The sequence below is a fragment of the Mustelus asterias genome, chromosome 1, assembly GCF_964213995.1.
Source record: "Mustelus asterias chromosome 1, sMusAst1.hap1.1, whole genome shotgun sequence".
Classification (NCBI taxonomy): Eukaryota; Metazoa; Chordata; class Chondrichthyes; order Carcharhiniformes; family Triakidae; genus Mustelus; species Mustelus asterias.
Genome location: NC_135801.1, coordinates 65,965,441 through 65,992,934, shown reverse-complemented (window position 1 = coordinate 65,992,934; position 27,494 = coordinate 65,965,441). Strand labels below are relative to the sequence as shown.

Below are 27,494 nucleotides of genomic sequence, written 5' to 3'. Positions count from 1 at the left end.
TTGAGGAGGTAACTAAGTGTGTTGATGAAGGTAGGGCAGTTGATGTCATATACATGGATTTTAGTAAGGCGTTTGATAAGGTCCCCCATGGTCGGCTTATGATGAAAGTGAGGAGAGCTGTGGGATAGAGGGAAAGTTGGCCGATTGGATAGGTAACTGGCTGTCTGATCGAAGACAGAGGGTGGTGGTGGATGGAAAATTTTCGGATTGGAGGCAGGTTGCTAGCGGAGTGCCGCAGGGATCAGTGCTTGGTCCTCTGCTCTTTGTGATTTTTATTAATGACTTAAAGGAGGGGGCTGAAGGGTGGATCAGTAAATTTGCTGATGACACCAAGATTGGTGGAGTAGTGTATGAGGTGGAGGGCTGTTGTAGGCTGCAAAGAGACATAGATAGGATGCAAAGCTGGGTTGAAAAATGGCAAATGGAGTTTAACCCTGATAAATGTGAGGTGATTCATTTTGGTAGGACAAATTTAAATGTGGATTACAGGGTCAAAGGTAGGGTTCTGAAGACTGTGGAGGAACAGAGAGATCTTGGGGTTCATATCCACAGATCTCTAAGGGTTGCCACTCAAGTGGATAGAGCTGTGAAGAAGGCCTATAGTGTGTTAGCTTTTATTAACAGGGGGTTGGAGTTTAAGAGCCGTGGGGTTATGTTGCAACTGTACAGGACCTTGGTGAGACCACATTTGGAATATTGTGTGCAGTTCTGGTCACCTCACTATAAGAAGGATGTGGAAGCGCTGGAAAGAGTGCAGAGGAGATTTACCAGGATGCTGCCTGGTTTGGAGGGTAGGTCTTATGAGGAAAGGTTGAGGGAGCTAGGGCTGTTGTCTCTGGAGCGGAGGAGGCTGAGGGGAGACTTAATAGAGGTTTATAAAATGATGAAGGGAATAGATAGAGTGAACGTTCAAAGACTATTTCCTCGGGTGGATGGAGCTATTACGAGGGGGCATAACTATAGGGTTCGTGGTGGGAGATACAGGAAGGATATCAGAGGTAGGTTCTTTACGCAGAGAGTGGTTGGGGTGTGGAATGGACTGCCTGCAGTGATAGTGGAGTCAGACACTTTAGGAACATTTAAGCGGTTATTGGATAGGCATATGGAGCACACCAGGATGATAGGGAGTGGGATAGCTTGATCTTGGTTTCAGATAAAGCTCGGCACAACATCGTGGGCCGAAGGGCCTGTTCTGTGCTGTACTGTTCTATGTTCTAGAAGTTGGGGGGAGATGGTGTGGCATGTGACTAACATTTGATTAATAATCTAACTGCCCAGGAACTGAGAGCAAGTCTCAGTAATGATGACCATGAAACTCTCATCAATTGTCAGAAAAAAATTATCTGGTTCACAACTGCCCTTTAGGGATCAGGTAGTTGTGAACCAGATTGTTTCTTTTCCAATGAGGCCTACATGTGACTCCAGGTTCACAGTAATGTGGTTGGCTCTTTACTGTCTTCTGAAATGGCCCAGCAAGTCACTCAGTTCAAGAGCAATTTGGGATGGGCAATAAACGCTGGTCTTGCCAGCTATGAAGTCTCACAACACCAGGTTAAAGTCCAACAGATTTATTTGGTAGCAAAAGCCACTAGCTTTCAGAGCACTGCTCCTTCATCAGATGAGTGGGATTTCAGTTCACTTGCCAGCTATACCCATATCCCCATGAAAGAATACATTTTAAAGAAGTGTTTGTGGCTGCAATTTTGGAGGCAAAACAGCATGTGTAACACCCAAACAATCAGTGCTATGGGACCAGATTTCATTACAGTAAAGTCCAAACCAGGCAGAATAAACCAGGATGGATAAATTCTCACCATCCAGGACAGAATGGCCTGTTTGATTGCTACCACAAACATTTAATCTCTCCGCCACTGATGAACTTTAGCAGCTGTGTGTACCATCTACAAGATGCACTGCAGAAACTTACTAAGGTTCCTTATGCAGCACCTTCAAAACCCATAACTACTACCACCTAGAAGAACATCATCTCAGGCTGGATGAGACAAGAGCAACAAAGTGCACCCCAGGCTGCATCGGCGAGGGGAAAATAGGGCAAAGGGAAGAAAGGGACGCACACTTCTTACGGTACTAGCTGCCATAAAGATGATGTTTAAGGGTCAACTTAAAGGGAGAAGGTAAGTTTCAAAAGGAAGTGGTTCAGATAATCGGAGGGAGAGGCGGAAAGGGGAGACCAGGAGACTGGGGAGGGTGGGGTGTGGTGAGAGTTGGGGGGAATGGGTGGTTGGGGTAAAGGTGTGGGTGAGTGGGGGTGAGGGGTTGGGATGCGGGTCAGGTCTGGCCAGGAGGGGGAGGTCAGGTCAGGCTGGGCAGTCAGTTTGGACTGGCTGTTGGGGGGGTGTGTGTGGGGGGGGGGCGCTGTGTGTGTGTGCGGTGACCTGTGCGAGACTTTGTTTGGGTGTACTCTGGAAAAATAAATGATTTTTTCCTTCTAACTCATTCAGAGTAGCTGTCAGGGTAAAACTGGCAGAACCATCTGAAGTTAGTGCTCTCAGGGGAAGGACAGCTATTGTCATGTCACGTCCCTGAGTGGAAGAAGATGGGCAGGCCTTCCTGCAAAGAGTAACACAGTGTTCTTGTGGCTCTCCAGCTCGTGGCTGAGACCTCAGCACCTCCGCAAGATTCTGCCCTGTGTCTCTATAAAGCCCAGGATCCCATAAACTTTGTCAACTGATTCGTCAAATTGTCTTGTCAACATCAAAGGTGCACAATCAACCCTAGGGGCGGGATTTTCCGGCCGCGTTCACCCAAAGACCGGAAAATCCCGCCCGAGGTCAACAAACCTTTGCATGGTCCTGTCCTGCCCGCTACGATTCCCGTGGCGGGCGGGACAGGAAAATTCTGCCCTCGGTCTCTGTTCTTTCACCTCCTTCAGATTTGCACTGTTAAACGTGTATTAATTTGCCTCACCAGAATGTGTCGCCTCAGGCTTTTCTGTGGAGTTGAATTTCATTCTGATTTGATAACAGTAGGGGTCACTAGTGTCTGTGGCATGTCTTGTATTCGGTTTGACTGTAAGGTCCAGGCTATGACTATGAATTGCTTATATTCTAAAACTGGAGTCAGTCAACAATTCAAATACTTTATTTTATATGAAATAAGTAATTGAGGATAAAATAGTATATTACTGTTTATTTTTTATAGTGATATCTTCCCCAAATTAGACGTTGGCCGGAATGTTCCAGCTGTTCAAGCCAGCGGGATTCTCTGAGCCCTCTGCAGTGAATGGAGATTTGGCTGAGCGTCAAATTCTCCGTCCTCGTTTGCAGCGGTAGTTGGGCGTGAACGGCCAGGATATTCCAGCTTTTGTGTATAAATGTCTCTGCCCGTGTTGGAAGTGGAGATGTTACTTGGAATATCATTTTTTAAATTCATTTATAGGATGTGGACGTCACTAGCAAGGCCAGCTTTTATTGCCCATCCCTAATTGCCCTTCAGAAGGTGGCGGTGAGCTATCTTCTTGAACTGCTGCAGTCCCTGTGGTGTAAGTACACCCATAGCGCTGTTAGGGGGGGGAGTTCCATGATTTTGACCCAGCAATAGTGAAGGAAATAGTGATATAATTCCAAGTCAGGATGGTGAGTGACTTGAAGGAGAACCTCCAAGTGGTAGTGTTCCCATGTGTTGGAAGGCCTTGTCTTTCTAGATGGTAAAAGTCGTGGGGTTGGAAGGTGCTACATGAGGAACCTTGGTGAGTTCCTGCAGTGCATCTTGTAGAAGGGACACACAGCTGTCTCTGTTCATTGGTGGTGGAAGGAGTGAATGTTTGTGGAAAGAGTAACAATCAAGGGATGTCGAGCTTCTTGTGTATTGTTGGAGCTGCTCTCATCCAGGCAAGTGGAGAGTATTCCATTATCCTCCTCTGTGTTCAATATTTCAAATAAAAGTCACTAATTACAGCATTATGAATTTTTTGGTAAAAGTATCTGTACAATTCCAAAAAAGTTGTTTAGAAAGGTATCAATTACTTACGTTTATCGCACTGTAGAGCTTGTAGGCAAAATAGGCAGCTTTGTCCCTAACACAAAGAACTAGAAAGGATACAGATTAATTCTGGCAACAACACAAAAACTTAAAGAAGCTTTTTTTACTTGAACTTTGAGTTTAATGCATGTTGCAAATAGAATTTTAAAGATGTAACTCTAATTTAACAAATGCAAATTAATAAACATAATTCACTTACCAATTGCAACAAGTAATTCCTTAAAATTTCCATCACAACAGTCGGATAGTGCTTCTACAATATCTTGGCCAGACACGAGTTGGAATTGTTGAAAAGCTGCAAGTAAGACGATGAAAAATTATGGTTTTTCAGCAATGTTTTAATAATCTACCTACAGTGGTTTAATAAGGTCTGTATGCCAATGATTTAAATACGAAACATGAAACGGAACACAGAGGAAAATAATTGAGCACAATTCTAGTACCTGATCACTAATTAGATAAAATCATCAAAGGTGAGGTCACAATTATAATTAATCAAAATAATTGAAGAGGAAACATTACACTCACTTAAGGTATCTGATTTTAAGAAATTTATTTTTGATGCCAGATTCTTAAGCAAATCTTTTGTAGATATTATCTGAAGTTCACAATGCTGTGAGCATTCTTTTAAAGTGCAAGTTACACAGTTAAAAAGAAACACGAAGCTTTGAGTTTATTTAAGATCTTATTGCACAAGGTCACACGTGATAATAGGGTAAAACTGCAATAGAAGCATTTAGTGTGAGGTGTTAGTACCTTCTTAATTTTTACACTGTTAGTATCATAAATCACATTTTTAAAATTTACTGTCACATTCATTAAGTGAGCTATAAATATGCACAACACAACTAAGATTTTAATTACTTCATGCCCAGATTGTGCCAATCTCACACGTATGATGCACGGTAGTTATTTTACAGTATTTATTATAAAATCTATTTTATTGACTCATGTCCAGAAACTGCAGTCTGGTGCTGAAGTATTACAAGTGTGGTGCAGTGGGACTTCAGTCCACCAATTTGCCCTCTGTTTGACTCTGTCCCAAACCCCAAATGGTAACTTCAAATAAAAGCCCGTGGTGTTACTAGATTTGGTGGGATTTCAGACCAGCACCTCACCACTCTGCCTGCAGACAGGGTTTACAGACCATATGGGGTGGAATTTTACAGCCTTGCTCATCCCAAAACTGTAAAATCCTGCCCGAGGTCAATGGACCTTTCCAGGGTCCGTCCCTCGCCTGCTCCGATTCCTGTGGCAGGAGGGATGGTAAAATGTCGGCCCATGACTTCCCTCGCGGGTTTTGGATGGACACTCCTCCTGGGCAAAGGCCTAATTTTCAATTCCTTTGCAGGGGTCTCTTTGTCCTCCCGAAAGCTGCTGACGTGCTTCTTCCTGCAGGGAGGTTATAAATGCTTCCCTGATCAGGCCTGGGTTATCAATGGGGCCCCAACTTGTATTCATTTATGAGGTTGACGCCTAATTGGAGTGGCAGTCACATTTGCTAAATTGCAGCGAGTAGTTAAAATAGAGGCCAGCAGATTTTCAGCTGGGGCAGAAGTGGCTCCATTTTCAAAGGACCTCCATACACCCGCAAGCAGCATCTTTACAGCCTGGGGTATCAATCCTAGCGATTTGAACAACATGAAGATGGGACACTTTATATTTGCTCAGAGCCATTGAACAACAACAGAAGTACAATCAGAAGTCTCATTCAGTTGCAATGTTCTCATTTCTCTGGCGTGGTCTCGGTATATTGTCGACATGATTATTTGCTTGTTCAGAGAATTAGCAGCATTCAGGAATCAAACTAGTTTCATTTGATAAATATGTAAATTGTCTTCAGTGTTGCATACAGGACTCATCATTATGCTTGTCATACTGAGGTCTTCAGGAATCCATCGGAGCCTTGGTGGTCGGTAACCAAAAGCTATTTCTCCGAGTCTTTTGTGACTGCACATTTCTTTCATTTTAATTCTGGTTTCCTGTCATAATGGGTACAACTTGAAACAGTGGCTGGAATTTTACCGCCTCGCCCGCCCTGATTCTGGGTGAGGCTCGCAGAATGGCATTCTCTGTTGGCCTCGGGCGGGTTCTTACGAGCCTCAGGCGGGCGAGGTGGTAAATTGACTTTAAATCCAGATAGATGGACAGTAAAAATCATCCAGGGGGCTTACACAGGATATGTGGGACTCAAACAGACCACTCCTCCCAACCAGAACAATGCCATCCAAGGCTGTTTGTCACTGTGGGTCTACAGAGCCCCCATTGCTGGGATTGCTTGGGAGCCCCGAGGGGACTGGAGCAGAGGAGGTCAGACTGCTGAGTCCCCTGTCAGTGGTGGGGGCCGCTGGCTTTGCGACCCTAATGGTATTTTTGGATGACCATTTGGAGTACCATGAGAGTCAGGAGACTGGCACAGGTGCTGAGAACGGGATCGCCGAAGGGCCTTCTCGTGCAGAATGACACTCTGAGCCGCTATGCGTATGGTCGGGGTATGGACACTGTGTGGGAGGCGCGGATCACAGATTAGTCACAGTTATGGTGCGCCATAACATTTGTTGACAATTGACAATTACCAAAATCCTAACCAGTGCATGCCTTCACTCGCCACTCACCATCCTTGGTGACCCTACAACTTTTTAACCTTATGTGGTCTACCATTACGTCCCCCAGGATGCATATCAGAAGTGGAAGTGGTCAGCTGTGTTTCCCACCCCCCCTCCCCATTGGCCTGTGATACCCTTGGCAGGCACACCCTGGAGGGCCAGGAGGCCCAGCCAACTTTCAGGTGTCACGGTTGTAGCCCTGTCATCCTGTTCAGTCCACTTGCTGCCTGTGAGATGCACCGGTGTCAGGAAGGGGGCAATTAGAAGGGTTGGGGACTGCTGGAGTATCCTGGGTGGAAGGCCATGACATGGTCTCCAGTGTTTCCTCCTCCCTCAGGGTACTCATGGCCCTCTGGATACTCCATGGGATGGAGGGGCACCTGAATTGAGCTCCAGAGACCTCTACATCACCTGGCACTGCCATCGTGGAGGCCCAACTGCATCTGCACCATGGTGTGTGAGCCCTCGGCAATGGACCTCTAAGACTGGGCCAAGATCCCAAGGCCCATAGTATGGTCCGCTCTAACTGGGCCAAGGCCTCTGACATGGAAGCCTGCATCCATGGCCCGCTGTGTCTTGAGGATGCTCCTGAGGCCGTCAGCCATGGTCCTCTGAGACTCAGCCATGCCTTGGACACTGCCACTCATGGTGACCTTTCCTGCCCCAGCCTTTCTACTACAGTCACCACCCTTGCAGTGTCGGCCTGGGTACCACACAATGCCGATTGGTGGGGGGGGGAGGGGGAGTCTCTGCTGGTGATGGGTGAGGGGAGCAACAGTGGGAGGGGAAGGAGTGAATTCTGCTGGGGGGGTGGCGATGAGTGTGTATGTGGGGTGGGAGGGTGGGGGTGGGGTGGGGTGGGAGGGAGTGCAGATGGGGGAGGTGGGACCTCTGCCGGGTTCCAAACTGCAAACATTGTGCAATCATCAGCAAACATCCCTATTTCTGACCTTATGATGGAGGGAAGGTCATTGATGAAGCAGCTGAAGATGGTTGGGCCTCGGACACTATCCTGAGGAATTACTGCAGTGATGTCGTGGAACTGAGATGATTGACCTCCAATTCTCACACCCATCTTCCTTTATGCTAGGTATGACTCCAATGAACAGCGAGGTTGTCATCTATTCCCATTGACTCCAGTTTTGCTCGGACTCCTTGATGCTACGCACAGTAAGATGTTACCTTAATGTCACTTTCACTTCACCTTGTGAGTTCAGCTCTTTTGTCCATGTTTGGACAAAGGTTGTGATCTGTGATGCTGGGGACTCAGATGGAGGCTGAGATGGATCACCCACTTGACACTTCTGGCTGAAGATAATTCCAAATGTTGCAGCCTTGCCTTTTACACTGAAGTGCTGGGCTCCATAATCATTTAGGATGGGGATATCTGTACAGCCTCCTCCTCCAGTGGATTGTTTAATTGTCCACCATCATTCATGGCTGGAGGTGGCACTATTCACGACTACAGAGCTCACATCTGCTCCACTGGTTGTGGGATCGCTTAGCTCTGCCTATCACAGGTCATTTTTGCTGTTTGGCATTCAAGTCGTCCTGTGTTGTAGCTTCACCAAGCTGACACCTCATTTTTGGTATGGCTGGTGCTACTTCCGGCATGCCCTCATGCATTCTTCATGGAATCAGGGTAAAGTGGGGGAAATGCTGGGACATGAGGTTACAGATTGTGGTGGAGTACAATTTCGCTATCGCTGATAGACCACAGCACACGATGAATGCCCAGTTTTGAGTTGCTAGATCTGATCAAAGTTTATCCCAATTAGCACGGTGGCAGTGCCACGCAATATGATGGTGGGTTTCCTCAATGTGAAGATGGGACTGTGTCTCCTCAAGGACTGTGCAGTGAGAACTCCGACAGATACCGTCATGGACAGATGCATCTGCAACAACAATGTTGGTGAGGATGAGGTTTTTCCCTCTTTGTTGGTTCCCTCAGGACCTGTCGCAGCCAGAGTCCTTTGTCCTTTAGGACTCTGCCATCTTTGTCAGTAGTGGCACTACTGAGCCACTCTTGGTGATGGACGTAGAAGTCCTTGAACCAGAGTAGCTTTTGTGCCCGAGCCACCCTCAGTGCTTCCTCCAAGTGTTGTTCAACATGGGAGGAATTCTGATTCATCAGCTTGAGGGGGACGGTAGTTGGTAATCAGTGGGAAGTTTCCTCGCCCATATTTGACCTGATGCCATGAGACTTCATCGGGTCCAGAGTTGATACTGAGAACTCCCAGGGCAACTCCCTCCTAACTGTATACCACTGCGCTGTTGCCATCAGCTTCCTTATCCAAGCTGATCCTGTATGGTCATTGGCTGATGACGGAATCCCGTTTGGCTGTATCCACCCTCTTCATGTTCAACTCGATGACAAGTGGTACCTTGAGAGAAATGTCAGAGAATTGTTAAAACCTGTGGAACTCAGTGTTTGCCTGCACCTTTAGGGGAAGACAGAGAACAGATGATTGGAACTTTTGTTCTGTGTAATGTGAGGTATATTAAAAAGGCAACAAAACTATGTGAGCTTCCATTGTTTTGTTGTTAATGTAACACTGATTATAATATGTGGCTATACAATCAGGTTCTATATATAGTACATTGGGCGGCATTCTCCAGCCGCGCTGGTCTAAAAGCCCGAAATTCCTGCCCGACTGTCAATGGGGTTTCACATTGTCCGCAGCCCGACTGCTAAAATTCCAGTGGCGGGCAGGATGGGAGAATTCCGGCCAATGTTTCTGTGGAAATATTAATAGCTCTTTTAACAGGTAATTTAACCCTTTTTTTCTAATGCAAGTTATATACTGATTTTTTTCTGGTTTCCGTATAGTAATAAGATAAATCAGGATGACCCGACAGTGGAATATTTAATTACCCATCCACAACTGCTGATAACTCTTTCTGCACAGGAATTCTAGCAGCAAATTTCTATCCTCCGATGTGTTGTTTTGGCAAGCTTCCCAAAGGATCTACAATATCAAACATTAAAAGAAAGAATTCACAGTCATTTTATCTATTTGCTCCTTCAAACACCATTGCTCAATAGTTTAGTTGCAGCCAAAGGAACACTGTGCATTTGAAAATGGTGTGTAAAACATTTGCACTTTACCGTGGCATCCTGCACAGCCAATTCTTGATCTTCATATTCATATCCTTCTTCTCTGGCTCCCTGTGAATTTAAGACAGCAGCAATTGTGGTGACATAAGTTATTAGCACAGGTGGAGATTTACTATAACCACCTTTCACCAGGCAAAATTTTCACAGTGACCTGAAGGTTGTGTTTCAGAGTTTCTCTAATGATTTCTTTTCCAAAGGTGAAACGTGAGGCCTCATAGTGTAGAATATCGAAAAGGATTTAACAAGTGGAAGCGAAAGTGAGGGAATTCAAAACGTATATGGAAGGCATTAGCTATGAGGAGAGGTTGGAGAAACTTGGGGGGGAGTTTTACCATTTTGAGTCTAAGTGCTGGATCTGGGTGTCAAATAGATCTGCGCCTGGAATCCTCTTTCCAGCGCGCCCATACGCGTTTTGCCGACTCCGGCCCGATCCGCGCTGTGGGCGGGGCTTAGTGCTGGCGGACCAATTGGAGCTCTGAACTGCGCATGCGCAGTTCGAAAAAAATCTGACAGCGCGCCCGGGCGTGAAAAAAAAAAGCAGAAAGTGGAGAGAGTGGCTCACTGACGGTCATCCTCTGGTCGGGGGGGGGGGGGGTGGGAGGGGAGGGCGTGTGACCGATCATCCCCGGGGGGGTAGGGGAGGAGAGGGGGTGTGACCGATCATCCCCGGGGTGGGGGGGCGGGGGGGGGGGGGGGGTGGGGGGGGAGTTGGGGGGGGCGGGGAGGAGAGGGGGTGTGACGTATCATCCTCTGGTCAGGGGGGTTCCGCTGCCCGTCTGCGACCAATCCCTCCTGGCACCATCACTGATACACTACCAGCCACAGCCATCTCTCCCACTCTCTCGCACCTGCAGGGAAGAGTAATCTGTGGCTGGTAGTGTCCCAGTGATGGTGCCAGGAGGGATCGGCCGCAGACAGGCAGCGGAACCCCCCCGACCAGAGGATGATACGTCACACCCCATCTCCACCTCCCCCCCCCCCGGCCAGGTGATGAGACGTCACACCCCCTCTCCTCCTCCCACCCCCCTCCCGCCTTGACCAGAGGATGACCTGGGTCAGAGAGCCGTTGCAGTCTCTGACCCCACTCTTCGGAGGCTGCAGCGGCGACTTCAGACTTTTATTTTGCAGGTCTGTAACAGCGCGGACGCGGATTGGGCCAGAAGACGGTAAAGTGGGATTTGGCGGTAGAGTTGGGTGCGCGGTTCATTAAGTCGATTTAAATGCATGCAAATGGATATTGGTAAAGCCGCGATCTGCTCGGAATTGGGTGCAGATCGTGGTATAGGCCCGATCCCAACTTTACCGCGATTTCACGCCCGAAAACGGGCGCGAAGGTTGGGTAAAATCAGGCCCTTGGTTTGTTCTCACTGGAATGACAGAGGTTGAGGGGCGACCTAATAGAAGTCTACAAGATTATGAGGGGCATGGACAGAATGGATAATCAGAAGCTTGTTCCCAGGGTGGAAGAATCAATTGCTGAGGGGCATAGGTTTAAGGTGCGAGGGGCAAGGTTTAAAGGAGATGTATGAGGCAAGTTTTTTACACAGAGGATGGTGGGTGCCTGGAACGCGCTGCCAGGGGAAGTAGTGGAAGCAGATACGATAGTGACTTTTGAGGGGCATCTGGTCAAATACATAAATAGGATGGGAATAGAGGGATATGGTCCCCAGAAGGGTAGGGGGTTTTAGTTCACATGGGCAGCATGATCGGTGCAGGCTTGGAGGGCTGAAGGGCCTATTCCTGTGCTGTAATTTTCTTTGTTCTTTAATGCTCAGCTTGAATTTAAAATCTGTAGGCTGTAGCCCAGGTTTCTTACTGTAATTTTAATGGGGGGGGGGAGATTAACCACCCCCCACCCCCTCCCAAGCAGAAAAATATATAAATGGCCACTTTAGGTTGTCCTGCTGTTTCTCTGTGGGTGTCATCAGGTTTCTGTCAGGATTCCAGGAGGAAAGCAGGAGAAGCATCCATGCAGAATTGCAGATAATTGGAACATATTGGCTATTTAGTTATGGATAAAACATCAACACAGATCTTTAGCCCTGGACAATATTGTGCTTGAGTAGAGCTTTGTGGTTTACCAATAGATGTCTTTCATACTTTTGTTAAGTGCACAAAGGTTCGCATTTTGTGTTTGTGAATTTAACCGTGGACATGATTATTAGGCCAAACAAAGGATCACACCTGAAATACCAACCTAACTCCTCCCATCCTTCCTTTTCTAACTTGATTAGGATTTTGAGCCCAGTGGCAAAGAGGGGCAACACCCACTGCAGGAAGAGTCAAAGCAAAGGCATTGGGAGGGCATGGGAGAGGAAAGATGTTCAGGAAGGGAATGGAGGCTGTGGTGATATAAACAGGGCCTAGTTTTAAGGCTGATAAAATTGGATATCCTAAATTAAAGAATTGGGCATTTTGAAATCAAACACAGTCACACCTCAGGCAGGCCAATTGTACAATACACAAATGTGTCTGGGCCTGACCCATCAACCACCCATCAAAGGTCGTTACACTCTACTTGAGACTTAGCAGGAGATCATGGCACCTCATTGAAATGCATCGGTCTATTATTAGAAGCCCAGATCGGGCCAGACTTTCTGTCACCAAGAGATCCTGTAGAAATCTTACCTGATAACAAGTTCAACAACATGGAGATGGACACCTGGGGGGCGGACCCTGGTGTCCTGTCAGGCAGACATCAAGAAACCCACTGGGTATTGGAACCCCCTCCTGGGACCTCATTGGCCGGAAGCCAGAGAAGTTTCTGGAAAGGCAAGCAGGCTGGGGATAAAGGGACACACTCAGAGGCACACAGCAGCGAAGACTCGACGAGGGAGGCAGTTGTGACCATTCGGAAGACTGACCAGATGAAGGAAGGAAGGAAGAAGCTGCCATTGAGACGACAGACCAGGGGGACTCAGAGAATCGGGCCTGCAGTTTAACCAAGCCATCTTTACGGGTAGTATACTTGAATCTGGGGTATCCTCTTGTTTTATGTGGGTAATTTAAGGGTTAATAGTGTTATTATTAATAAACTTGTTGAACCTTTACTTGTGTTTGTCCTTTGTCCACCTTGCAAATAAGGGCACCGGGGTAAAACCTTGGAGTAAGTAAACTGGTTGAAAGTATCTGAGAATTAACAGGTACAACAAGGCCATTCCTCAATACAGGATTGACCATCAAAGATGGAGAAAAGACTGTCCTGATCACCTGACCTCACACCTTGCAGCCCCACCGCCATGCCCCGTCACTGCCATCAACATCACTGCGACCTTGAACTTCTTCACAATGGCTCCTTCCCAAGGTGAGCTTCAGACCTAAGTGGAGTCTCAAAAATGGCTGCACACCACTGCATCTTGCAGGTCACTGATGCCCTTTTTGCCAGAGTTGGATGATGCATCCATTTAATGACAGAAATGTCCTCACAGGGACAGAGGTCACAGGATTTCACCTCCATTGCTGGGTTCCCTTACATTCAGGGCAGCATCAATTGCACCCATATGGCAATCAAGACACTGAACAACCAGCCAGTGAGATCCAGCAACAGGAAGGGCTTCCAGTTACTCAAAGTCCAACTGGCCTGCAAACACTGCAAATGTGTCCTCCTTGTGTACTGGTTTCCTGTTAGCTGCCATGACTCCATTATCCTCCAGCAGTCCAGTCTGCCGTAGGTCTTTGTCCCAAAGTGCATGGATGCAACCTAGAGGACTCAAAGAGATAGCTACTCAACCTTTCAAGGGAGCCCCTGACTGAGGCACAGAATTGATGCAACCAATGTCCCTGCTAAGTATGACCACCACTTAGTGGTCAGTGGGCTTCTGACCGGTTGGGTAGTATCTCCATAACAAGGCTTTCCAGAAAGGTGTGGCTTGAGGACAACAACAATAGCCTGGAAGGAGACAACTCATTGGGGATAAGCAGGAAGTGAGGAAGGGGATAGAGGGGATGACATTGGATCGAGAGGTGTCCCTGCTGAAGGTGAGGTCTCCTTCTGCCTCCCTCCAGGACAAGACTCTCCCTCCTATCCCTCATAGCCTCTGACATTAAATCCAGGTTGACGGTGATGAATTGGGGGTGTGTTCTGCTCTGGGTGCCAGGCCTCTAGTTCTACACCCCCTCCCCCATAGTGCCTACCTCCCATTGCCTCTAAATAGACAGGAAACCCATGTCCATATCTATTAAGAGTTCACCCTATGCGAAACGCACACTAAAATAGTTTCCCACTAGAGGTGGGTTTCTGACCCAATAGAAGACCCAGCTCCTGTTTCATAGAATCCTACAATGCAGAAGGAGGTCATTCGGCCCATCGAGTCTGCACCGACCACAATCCCACCCAGGCCCTATCCCCACAACCCCATGCATTTACCCTAGCTAGTCCCTCTGACACTAAGGGACAATTTAGCATGGTCAATCCACCTAACATGTACATCTTTAGACTGTGGGAGGAAACCGGAGCACCCGGAGGAAACCCACGCAGGTATGGAGAGAAAGTGCAAACTCCACACTGACAGTGAGCCAAGCTGGGAATTGAACCCGGGTCCCTGGCACTGTGAGGCAGCAGTGCTAACCACTGAGCCACCGTGGCACCTGTATTTCTCCTCTCTATGCTGAGCATTCAGCCTTCTGAGTCTATTCTAGTAAAACCTCAATTCGATCACTCCATCGATTTTGTCTCTCAAAGGAAAAGATACCTAGCTTGTAATTGTTTCCTGATACATATATACTTACAGACCTATTATCATCCTTGAAATATTTTTGCACCATCTCCCAAGTGTCTCTAATCCTGTTTATAAAATGTAAATACTGGAAAATTATAATTTTCTGTTTTTAATGTAACACTCAGCAATTTCCGTTTTCCTTTTAGTTTTGCCTCCATAAGAAAATAGAAAGCAAACATGTAGCTTTGGAGATGTTTTTCCCTCTGAGGGTGCACACTATGCTGCCTTTAGAAAAATAGTTGTAGGGCTATATCTTTTTGCTTGCAGTTATCTAATGTTAAAATGCAGCTTCTATTCTGTCTTTCATACCAATAGGTGGCAGTAGTGCCTCGGGCATTGTATTGATCTGAATGACTTTCATTTCTGAAGGTAATGACCAGTAAATGACTGTTCAATACTAAGGAATGATCACAATGTTGTAAATAGGTTTAAACATGGATTAATCTAATAGAGTACCGAGAAGCATCCCAATTACAATGAAGCAATGGTAAAACTGCTTGTGAATGAAGATGGTGAGACCCTCAGACTCTTTCCCTCTGGTTTTGTCTCACAAGGATTTCAGGAGCGAATCTCCCATTTGACAACATTTTTCAGCAGAACAAAGAACAGTCCAGCACAGGAACAGGCCCTTCGGCCCACCAAGTCTGCTCCGGCACATGACGCCTTTCTAACTAAAGACCTTTTGCCTCTACGCAGTCCGTATCCCTCCATTTCCTGCCTATTCATGTACTGTAGAAGTCCCATAAAAACACTATGACCGGACGTTTACCGGCCCACCTGCCACGGGAATCGGAGTGAGTGAGGGGCAGAGCATGGGAAGGCCTGTTGACCTTAGGTAGGATTTTATGGTTTCTGGACAAGCAAGGCCGTAAAATCCCACCTTATGATTTTGGCTATCCGTGGTTTTCCATTGCAGTTATGACCATGATGGAAATTTACACCCTTTGTTTTTAATCTGCTATATTAATATACAAAATATTAAATACTATTGTATTTTTGCCCATTCTGGAAACCAACACATACACTCACCCGCTGAAGGAGCAGCGCTCCGAAAGCTCGTGATTCTAAATTAACCTGTTGGACTTTAACCTGGTGTTGTGAGATTTCTTACTCTATTACCTCAGGAGAGCTGCTTTTGTTAGCTGTAGGAAGGAAGTCATGTCAACACGAACTGAAGTTCATAGTTTGACTGACAGCAAACTTATTTTGAAGGAACTACGTCCCCCCAGTAGCTTTTTCCTTGCCCTCCCCAAGCTTAGCCTGTTCAATCTATCTTAAAGAAAACAGAGGCAGAAGTCTCACTTTGGGACTGATGCGTGCTATTACAACAAACCAAACCAAGTCACATTTTGACTAGTTTGGAGTTTTCAATTTGATTGAGCACTGATCCATAGCACACACATACAACAGCAATAATGCGAGTCAGTAGTTCCTGATGATATAGCATGTTACTTATCTTGCCTGACGTGACCTAAAGTTACCTCATACACACAAATAATAGGCCAAGACCCTGACCAGCAGCCAAAAAGATGTGAAGTGAATGCCACAACAGCTAAATGCTCAGGGGGCCCAAGAGAGATAAACATTTGATATTTATTTTGCTAAGCGCTGCAATGACATTCGAAAGCAAAGACATTTTCCCTCCACATCTGGTGACCAGTATTGATCTTGCTCTCGGGCCACCGTGACCAACGCTCACATATTATTGGCAGCAAACACTACTCAACAACCTTAAAAAAGTAATTTAATAAATCAGAGGTGCCTTTCACCTCTCAACTCTTTATTGGTGGAGTTCAATGAGCATAATTATAATATTAAATGTCACAGTCGGGACATGACGGAATATATATATATTATTCACCAATTGGACTACTCTGTAAAGTCATTTTATTTTTCTCGACCATTAAAAAATGGAGAATTGCTGAACTAACAAATAGTTCAGCCAGTTATCTGATGCCTTGCAGCAACTTCGAGGTAACAGTGGCCATGACCAGCAAACTCCGCAGAAAGGAAAATGTTCACAAGGCGTCATTTTTCCATAATGATCAAACTGTTATAAGACCGAACACCTGGGTTCAATAAAGGAAGCAGCAATTAGTTAACCTAACACCAGTGTCTGCAAAAACAAAAAGAATCCGATTCCAATTAAACACCTCGGGTGGGATTGTCCATGCAACCTGTAATGTGTTTCGCGGTGGCCTACCATTGGCCAGTGGTGGGATCTTCTGGTCCTACTGTTGTCAATGGGGTTTCTCATTGAATGCTCCCCTCGCCATGGGTTTCCCTGTGGTGGGGTGCGCTGTCGGTTGGACCAGAAGATCCCATTGGCACGAATGGCTGGAAAATTCCAGCCCTAGATTCCAGCCTTGTGAATGTACATCCTGGGTCCTATATCGAGGAGGTCTCACATGACTTCCCTTCTCCTTAACTGCGCTGTGATAATATTTGTTGGAACTTAACTCTGGGAGTTCCTGTTTGACTAGCAAAGTGAATGAAACTCCAGGCAAGTGCCTGCACTGTCTACCCTTAAGCCAGTGGCAGTAGAAAGAACTCGGACTCTCATCAAACCTGCCAACTGACAAAACCTTCTGAACTCATGCTTCCTGCCTTCTCCTCATGCAAATCTCACTCCAGAAAGACACTGGGGCGATCTCAATGCCAAATGAACGTGAAAGGGAAGAGAATCATATCCACTTTTTGGGTGCACTCTCAGATGCAATTGTATAAGACTTAGTGCACAAAAAGAAGGAGAGGGAGTGGACAGAGTCTATTCCCGCCGGGAAGCCAGCTGCTGACTGCAAGGAGCGCTATTGCACACATGCCTTGATCTCTCAGAGTTCAGTGTCCAAGTGTACATAGAACACTGAGAGATCAGTCACTATCCTCCCCCCCCCCCCCCCCCCCACCCCCCGGCAAGGTATCAACCCCCTCACCCTCCAAACATTAACCCCCGATAGCTGGCCTCCCCAGCTGATCACTGGCCTCCCTGGTCAATTGCTGACCTCCCCAGCTGATCATTGCCCCGATACACCCCCCCCCAGCCAATCGCCTATCTGATACTCCCCTGATCAATCACTGCCCCGATGCACCCCTTGCAGATCCCTGTCCAGATACCTTCCTACCAGATCGCTGCTCCCATAACCCCCCGGCCAATTGCCGCCCTGACCGATGCGGAGTAATCCTTGCCTCTCCACCATTGCCCCGCCCCTAGCATGGCCGTGCCCCTTCATGGCCCTGCCCCCTCCCATTAGACCCCACTGCACCCTGGCAGTACCCACCAGACACTGGACAATGCCAAGTGGTGGGGTCTAATGGGAGAGGGCCAGGCCTGGTTGCAACTGCCAGGGTACCTGGCTGGCAGTGCTAGGATGCCAAGTTGGCACTGCCAGGGTAGCAGTGCCAGTTTGGCACTGCCCAAGGGCCACTATCACCCCCCCACCCTGATTACCCGGGGGGCCTTAATGACCTCCAGTCCCACTGGTGAGGATATCACATCCGGTCCCTGTTGCTGGGGACCATACACGATTCTTGCCAGTGAGGACCTCCATCGGTGAGGCCGTTAAGGTAAGTGAACCCAAACAATTCCATCCCAGGCTCACTAATAAGATTGAAATATTTAAATCAGCCTCACGCCCTTCCGGGGAGCGAGGCTGATCTCATCATAAATCCAGGGCCGGTAAGATTGCAAAAAATCGGGAATAGCCTGGGGAATACCCAGTCCAAGGTGGCCTGTTCCCTTAATGTATTGGTCCTGAAAACCATCCGGTATACACTCCAGAAATTCCTCCTCTATTGTACTGAGACTAATTGGACTCACCCAATCTATATGCAGATTAAAGTCACCATGATCACAGAAACCCCTTTATCACATGCATCTCTGATTTCCTGTCTAATGCTATTCCCAACATTACAGTTTGGTAGTTTGTATATCATCCCCATGAATGTTTTTTGCCCTTTGGTGTTTCTTAACTAGACCCATACAAATTCCATATCGTCAGTGCTAATATCTTTCCTCAATATCTTCTTTAATCAACATTGCAACCTTTTCCTTTCTGTCTGTCCTTCCTAAATGCTGAATAGCCCTCAATGTTTAATTTCTACCTTTGGTCACCTTGAAGCCATGTCTCCGTAATCCAAACTATATCAGACCCCTTTACATCTATCTGTGCAACTAATTCATCCATTTTACTCCAAATGCTCTGAGCATTCAGGTACAAAACCTTCAGGCTATTCCTTTTTACCTTCCTTCTCCTGTTCCTACTTTTTTTTTTTACTGTGTCCTTATCTGATTCTGGCCCTTGATTTCTCTGCCTATCATTTTTCTTATTCTCCTTGCTGTCTTTTTCTCCTGTTCTTGATCCCCCCTGCTCTGAATCCTTAAATAGGTTCTCATCTCCCTGCTATATTAGTTTAATCCCTCCCCAACCACTCTAGCAAGTGACATCAGTGACCCCCAGCAAGTGACACCACCCCCCACTGCCCCCCCCCCCCCCCCCCCCCCAAGGACATCAATCCTGTTCCTGTCCAGGTGTAACCCATCCAGTTTGTACTGGTTCCACCTCCCCCAGAAACAGTCCCAATGTCCCAGGAATCTGAAACTCTCCCCCTCACACCATCCTTTCTGCTATGTATTCATCCTATATATCCGACTGTTTCTACTGACTAGCACGTGGCACTGGTGGTAATCCTGAGACAACTACCTTTGAGGTCCTACTTTTCAACTTGCTTCCTAGCTCCCTCTATTCTGTTTTTAGGACCTCATCCCTTTTTTTTAACCTATGTACCAATGTGTACCATGACAACTGGCTGTTCACCCTCCAGAACTAGGGGTCACAATCTGAGGATACTGGCTAAACATTTAGGACTGAGATGAGGAGAAATTTCTTAACCCAGAGAGTGGTGAGCCTGTGGAAGTTACTGCCACAGAAAGCAGTTGAGGCGAAAACATTGAACGTTTTCAAGAAGGAGTTAGATATAGCTCCCGGGGCTAAAGGAATCAAAGGATATTGGAGGAAAACGGGAACAAGTTACTGAGTTGGATGATCAGCTATGATCATAATGAATGGTGGAGCAGGCTTGAAGAGCCGAATGGCCTCCTCCTGCTTCTATTTTCTATGTTTCTATGTAACTTACATCAAGTACTGGGTACCAATTTTTCTGCTGTCAGGTTTGACAGACCAGAGGTAGTAACATAGTGGGATAAAGGGAGTGGCACTGGGAATCCTTAATATTGAATCTGGACCTCATTAAGGAAACTTCCTACTGATTATTTCCCTCTCAGAGCTGATCAGTATTCCTCCATTTGGAAGAAGCACTGAGGACAGCGAAGGCATAGATTGTATTCTTGGTGGGGGAGTTCAATGTCCATCACCATTACTGACTGAGCTGGTTGACTGAGCTAAAGTCCTGAAGGACAGGACTGCCAGACTGGGTCTGCAGCAAGTGGTGAGGAAACCAACAAGAGGGAAAAAACTATGTGACCTTGTCCTTACCAACCTCGCCATTGCAGATGTATCTGTTTGTGACAGTGTAGATAGGAGTGATTGTCAATTGTGAATTCTTCATAATGATTGTAGCTTGCAAATGGGGAAGTGAAACCACAGGCTGTCAATCAGACTTAGACTCTGTCAACATTGCAGATAGGATCAATGGCACAAGTCAGGAGTGTGATGGGATACTCCCCACTGGCCTGGATGGGTGCAGCTCCAACAACACTCAAGAAGCTTGACACCATCCAGGACAAAGCAGCCCGCTTGATTGGCACCACATCTACAAATATTCAATCCCTCCACCACTGACACTCAGCAGCAGCAGTGTGTACTATCTACAAGATGCACTACAGCAATTCACCAAAGATCCTTAGACAGCACCTTCCAAACCCACGACCACTTCCATCTAATAGGACAAGGGCAGCAAGTAAATGGGAACACCACCACCTGCAAGTTTCCCTCCAAGCGACCATCCTGACCAAGAAATATGTCGCCGTTCCTTTGCAAAGTCAAAATCCCGGAATTCCCTCCCTAACCCATTGCGGGTCAGCCCACAGAACATGGACTGCAGCGATTCAAGAAGGCAGCTCACCACCACCATCTCAAGGGCAACTAGGGATGGGTAATAAATGCTGGCCAGCCAGCGATGCCCATGTCCCATGAATGAATTTTAAAAATGGGGTACTTGAGATCCATTCAAGCGTGAAGGGAAATTAACATAAACAAAAGTAGCTGTAGCAGAAATCCAATGAGCTGTCAATGGAATTTTTTTCAAGACACTGCACGTGTAATTTATTAGAGATCAAAGGGTTAACATAGAGACATAGAAACTAGAAGCAGGAGTAGGCCATTCGGCCCTTCGAGCCTGCTCCGCCATTCATTTTGATCATGGCTGATCATCAAATTCAATACCCTGATCCCCCCCTTCCCCCCATATCCCTTGATCCCTTTAGCCCCAAGAGCTATATCTAATTTCTTCTTGAAATCAGACAACGTTTTGGCCTCAACTCCATTCTGTGGCAGTGAATTCCACACATTCACCACCCTCTGGGTGAAGAAATTTCTCCTCACTTCATTCCTAAAAGGTTTACCCCTTATTCTCAAATTATGACCCCAGTTCTGGACTCCCCCGCCATCGGGAACATTCTTTCTGAATCTACCCTGTCTAATCCTGTTAAAATTTTATAAGTTTCTGTGAGATCCCCTCTCACTCTTCTAAACTCCAGTGAATATAATCCTGACCGACTTAGTCTCTCTTCATATGACAGACCTGCCATCGCAGGAATCAGCCTGGCCAGCCTTCGCTCTATAGTATTTGACTGGAGAGAATTACAAAGGTTTCAGTTTGCTAGGAAGCATCAACTTCATTGAGGCTGAGTGCACAGCTGTGCAGAATAGAACAACCACAGACACCTCCCATCCTCCCTACCCTCGTGAATTTGACATTTCCTCCCTGTCAGAGGACTTCAAAGGGGTCTGATCACACTATTAGCTTCTTACAGGGAGAAAGGAAAATCTGCAGCAGAATGGAGTGCTGCAGTGATTTAAAATCCTGCCAGGTGACCAGGGGCTTGAAGGTTAAAGTGACCCGGCCACTTCAGAATTTACACAGCTGGCAGACAGGAATGTAGATGTTGATCACAGGGCTGCCTGAAATCACCATGCTAGGGGTGATCTTCAGCTCTGCCAGGGCTAGAAGCGACAGTCTAGCTTCCACACTCCCCTGTTCTTGTCAACCCCTTGCCCCCAGCCTGAGCCCCCCACAACCCCCAAGACTCTTGAGAGACCCTTCCTCTGCAGCCTGGCAGCAGCAGAGGGACAAACTGGACCTACCTCCTTGAGTTCCCTTGGTGTCCAAGGCACCAGACCAGGGCATCAGTGCCAATGTGCCGGGGACAGTACACTGTTGGCACTGCCAAGGTGTGTAGTCTGAGGGAGGATGAGTAGGGGATCTGAGGGGGGAAAGGGGGCTGTGTGTGGGGGTGGTCTGAGGGAGGAGGGGGACCTAAGTGGGTGCGTGAGGGGGAAGGGGACTGAGGGGAGGGTCGGGACGGGTCACCCTCATGCCTGCGTGGTGTCTGTGAGTGTGTGTGTGTGTTGGGGGGGTGGGGATAGGGGGGTGACCCATGATTTGAGTGGTAGGGGGGGCGGTGGGGGAGGGGAGAATGCCCCTCTTTTCTGAGGGGTTGCTGGTGCTCCCCTCGACCCTCAGGGTTCAGCACACTATGTCCTCGCTGGAGGGTAGTACATGTAAAGTCCACCCAGTGCCGTTCCCGTTGGTGGGCCAGGTGAATGACAGGGGCTGGTGAAGGGCTTGTCAAACCTGCTAATGATTTTCAAATTAGCGGGTTTACATAATTATTGGCTTGATGGCCGCTCTGGGCGGGAACCCTATCGGGCCAGCAGGGCAGGTAATTCCCAAGAGCCACCACACCCATCCAGAATCCTGATTCTTGGTCGGCGCCCCATTCACCGGGGCATCGGGATTCCCACCGACCGTTTGAAAAGGCCGAAGAATCACTCCCAACATTTATTTCACAAAACACAAAATAGGATATAATGTAAACAAGCTGTAAAATACCTGTGCAAGCATCACTAGGGCATCCCTAAAGTGCCCAGAAGTTTCTGATTCAATATCATTCTGAATTGGTACATCAAATTCTGAAAACAAAACATTATATTGTTAGCCACGTGAAATATTCACTTTTACAGATTATACAGTGGGTATGCTATTGTAGTGGTTATGGTACTGGACTGGTAACCCAGAGGTCATGAGTTTAAACCCCAGTTATTTGTGAATTTGGTAAATTTGGTTGTGAACTAGCCCCAGAAAATTAAAAAAATCCTCATTGAAACCCAATTAATTCATGAGCATTATATTTGGTTTGACGTACATTTGATTTGTCCAAGAGGGCATTAGATGATTAGTTGAATAGAAACAATGTGCGGGAGTACAAGTAAAAGCCAGAGGAATGGCACTAAGTCATGATGCTCATTTGGAGAGCTGGCGCAGACATGATGGACCAGATATCCTCCCTCTGCCCATAACAATTCTGTAATTCTGTGTCACAACGTTAGGGCAACTTTTAATTTCCTCTGAAGTGGCTGCAGTGTGCTCAGTTATGATGGCCATAACATTCAATAATAAGGAAGAAATGGATGGATCTGTCAGCAATGACCCAGGCAGGAGGAACCTCTTTTCTCAGAGGGTGGTGAATCTCTGGAATTCTCTGCCCACTGAAGTGGTGGACGCTACCTCGTTGAATACGTTTAAATCACGGATAGATGGATTCCTGATCAATAAGGGAATTAGGGGTTATAGGGATCAGGCAGGTAAGTGGAACTGACCCACTTCAGATCAGCCATGATCTTATTGAATGGCGGGGCAGGCTCGAGGGGCTAGATGGCCTACTCCTGCTCCTAGTTCTTATGTTCTTATACCAGAAGAAGGCCTAAGTATTTTCAGCCCAGCTGATCCTCCATGGTTTTACCCATTAAAATCTGGGGCCTGATTTTCACAGGCTACTCATGCAATAGCTTGACATAGATATGGTCATAGCCTCATAATAACATCAATTTGTATTTAAGTAGCATCTTTAAGGTAGTAAAGCATCTCAAAATGTTTACTGTATCTATCAATAACCATCCCGGTGTGTTCCATCACCATCTCTGGTTAAATCCTGTTCCATATAGGTAACATAGCAATATACATTAGATCATAAAACCATAAGACAAAAGAGCAGAATTAGGCCATTCGGCCCATCGAGTCTGCTCCACCATTCAATCATGGCTGATAAGTTTCTCGACCCCATTCTCCTGCCTTTTCCCCGTAGACCTTTGATCCCCTTACCAATCAAGAACCTGTCGATCTCTGTCTTAAATATACTCAATGACCTGGCCTCCACAGCCTTTTGTGGCAATGAATTCCATAAATTCACCCCCCTTTGGCTAAAAAAATTCCTCCTCATTTTGGTTCTGAAGGGTCGTCCCTTTACGTTGGTGGTATATCGCCTGATATCTCATGATTTCAAGTCAATAGTCAGAGGCCAGTCATCACAGTGCCAGGACATCACCACTGATGTTTGTCAGGAAACCATTTATCAGTGAGCCTCCTCTAATTGTATGGTAAGGAGTATGCATTTAGCTGCTGATTCGACTGTGTTCAGCTCCATTCGCAACTCCACCAATATTGAAACAGCTTAGACATCATCATTGGTTTGGATTGACAAGTAATAGATAACATCTTTGCTACACAAGTGCCAGGTAATGCCACTCCAGCAAGAAAAACATTTCCCCATACTCCAGCAGACAATGACCACTGAGTCCCCAACATCAAAATACATTGCAATTTAGGAAGTTCAATAATGCACTTTGTGAGCAAACCTTTAAGTGGCCTCTCCAAGGTGCCCAGGTACAAAATCTTAATGTAGATGTCTAACTGGACAGTCATATCAACACCTTGGCTGCATGAGTGGGCCACAATCTGGGCACTCTGAGACAAGTGGTGTACCTTCTGGGCCCTCAAATCGCTCCACTAAGGATTAAGTAAAGTGTGTGATGGAAATTCACCAATATAATGGATGGTTACAGCAAGAACATTTTTAAAAAACCATCCAGGTGAAAGCTTAGTTTTGGCTGGACTCAGTATCCACCCCCTCCATCACCAGTGCACTGTGCTGTGTTTTGCATGATCTATACAATTTTCTACACCAACTTACCAAACTTACCTGAAGAACGTCTTTCTATCCTGTGGCCCTTACTACTTAGGGGGGCAAGAGCATCAGTTTCTTGGGTATATTGTCACCTGTAAAATCCCTTCAAAGAAATGGACCTGACTTGAACATATATGGCCATTTCTTCATTCTTGCTCGATCAACATCCTGGGCTTCCCTACCTCACAGCATTGTGGGAGTACCATCACAATGAGGAATGCAATTGTTGAAGCAGAAGGCCCATCACCATCATCTGAGGCAACTAAGGAGGCCTGGCTAGTGTCACCCACATCCAAGATCAAATAAAACAAAGTAGTATGGATCTTGGTGGGCTTGCTTTCTACAAAACTGAACTGAGAGGCATTTTACTATTTGAATATAATTGTAAAAAATTGTATTACGCATCATGTAGACTTCATTGATTGCGTTGATCTCATTGTTTGTTCTTGAGGCAAGAATCTCAGTTAAACAGTTTTCATCTGTGCCTGCACCCTTAATTTGAAAGAACAAATTAAAACAGTTTATAAAAATGATTGTAATAAACCCAATTAGATTAGGCAAGTATTCAAACAAATACAATTTATGCCATGAAAAGATGAATATACGATTAAATATTGTAATTTGTACAAGTGGCAGTGAAAACAATAATTGTATTTTGCATCTTAACACTTGCGGCAGGCTCAAATGCAATAGATTAGAAGAGACATAATGTTGTAAATAATAATACTTTGAATATATATATGCAATATTTTGGTTTTTTTCATGTTGTTTCCTGTTTGAGTCAAGAAATAGATATTGATCATTTATACCAAGGAGGATGGATGAACAGATATATGAGCTGGTACAGAGGCCTACAACCTCAGTTCTTTTATGAATTGGTTAAAATCTATGACTTCAAAGCCATACGAGGTGTCAGTTTCAGTTTTATAATGATTCATGAAACAGATTAACCTTGTTTGTGGTTCGATTCTTGTGTAATACTGTTCTGTGCAGTGTAATTTGCAATTCCAATTCCATACTAGAGTTTACTCAAACCTTCTGAAGTGGCAAAATTGTTAAATGATTTGGTACACAGATGACAATTGAAGAAGAGGATATTTGCCTTTCTCAGGGCAACAAGAATGGACAATAAATGGGCAGCACGGTGGCACAGTGGTTAGCACTGCTGCCTCACAGCGTCAGGAACCCGGGTTTGATTCCCGGCTTGGGTCACTGTCTGTGCGGAGTCTGCACATTCTCCCCGTGTCCACGTGTGTTTCCTCTGGGTGCTCCGGTTTCCTCCCACAGTCCGAATGATGTGCTGGTTAGATGCATTGGCCGTGCTAAATTCTCCCTCAGTGGACCCGCATGGGTGCCAGAGTGTGGTGACTAGGGGATTTTCACAGTAACTTCATTGCAGTGTTAATCTAAATCTACTTGTGACACTAATAAATACACTTTAAACTTTAACACTAAATGAGTCCTTGTCACCTTCAGGTAAATCCTGTGGATAGAATTAGGTTCAGCCATTATACTGGAATAGAGGTCCTTTGGCGCAGTGGGTAGCAACCCTGCCTCTATGCCAGAGGCTCCCGGTTCGAATCCCACCACATGGCCGGAATTTTACAGTCCTGCCCACTACGGGAATCGGAGTGGGCGAGGGGCGGACAATGGGAAGATCCGTTGACCTCAGGTGGAATTTTACGGTTTCGGGATGAGTGAGTCTGTAAAATTCTGCCCCACGACTTGATGGCCAAGGAAGGTGTGTTCATAACACGGTCAAACAGGCCGAGTGTCAACCTACAAACCCTTCCAAACATGACAATGGCTTGATGTGCAGTGGTGCCCCTCAACTGTAAACTCCTGGTGACAGAATAGAGAACTGTTCTGGGAATTACTAAACATGGAAACAGGTGAATCTCTATCTTAGTACACCACGAGTTGTGGGAAGAGAATTGGATTGGGAATTATATTGCAATACCACCACTCCCAGCTTGATGTAAAGTAATTTTGAGATCACATTGGTGAAAAAGTGGTTGTGAATCTAGAGTCAGGGGTGATCTGCCTCCTAAGTACACTGAAGCAAAACAGTGTGAAATCACCTCCATTAGGTAATCCTAATCCAGGGCGGCTTTGCACCTGTAGCCAGTGCAAAATTACATTTTATAAATCCTTTGGTGCTTTAATAGATCCCCCAGTTAAAAATTAACCAACCAGAGAGTGAGGCCCAAAGCTTCCCTTCCAAATGAGGGGCAGCAGAATAAGAATTTGTATCCATGATTTACAGATCTCCAAGGTGCCCAAACACAACATTTGAATGTGGTATCCATTGACTAACATTGCCAATACGTTTAACAAACAGATCAGTAGGGTTTGAGGTGAATGAGGGACTGCCAGGCACAGTGAATATTGGAAATTCAGGTGGGTTGGAGTGTAGACCCAGAAAGGAAGCTACACAATTTTCTTCCATTGAAACAAATGGACAGAAATCAGGCCAGTTTTTTCATTACGTGTGATCTCACTTTCGCAGATTTGCTGCATTTCCTACATTGCAACAGTGACAACGGGCCCGATTCTCCCATCGTGACATGATAATTTTTTGGCGCGTCGGGTTGGGAGAATGGCGTGTCGGCCATTTCGCGGGTTCGCACATGTGTTCCCGACACATGCACATCTCCCACCGCCGGAGAGCAGGCACAGTTGAGACCACACTGGAAACCAGCGGGAAGACCAGGTACGTGATTTTAATCTATTTTTAATCTAATATAAATGTTATTATCAGGCCTGAGACTGAATTCTCTGGGCCCAATAGCATCTCCCACCCTGCCAGGAGTATTTCACTCCAGCGAGGTTTAGAGTAGCTCCCTATG

The 27,494-nt window shown here is 46.3% G+C and overlaps 1 protein-coding gene across 1 annotated transcript in view; it reads right to left on the bottom strand.

The window, feature by feature from the left end:
* Positions 1 to 27,494, bottom strand: part of LOC144493554 (annexin A10-like) — an 87,822-nt gene that overhangs the window by 10,387 nt on the left and 49,941 nt on the right. The window contains exons 5-10 of the mRNA XM_078212689.1: positions 25,047 to 25,137; positions 22,515 to 22,594; positions 9,718 to 9,777; positions 9,484 to 9,577; positions 4,202 to 4,297; positions 3,991 to 4,049 (exon numbers count right to left, since the gene is read on the bottom strand). Of these exons, the coding sequence (XP_078068815.1) occupies positions 3,991 to 4,049; positions 4,202 to 4,297; positions 9,484 to 9,577; positions 9,718 to 9,777; positions 22,515 to 22,594; positions 25,047 to 25,137 (480 nt within the window). The remainder of the gene's footprint in view (positions 1 to 3,990; positions 4,050 to 4,201; positions 4,298 to 9,483; positions 9,578 to 9,717; positions 9,778 to 22,514; positions 22,595 to 25,046; positions 25,138 to 27,494) is intronic.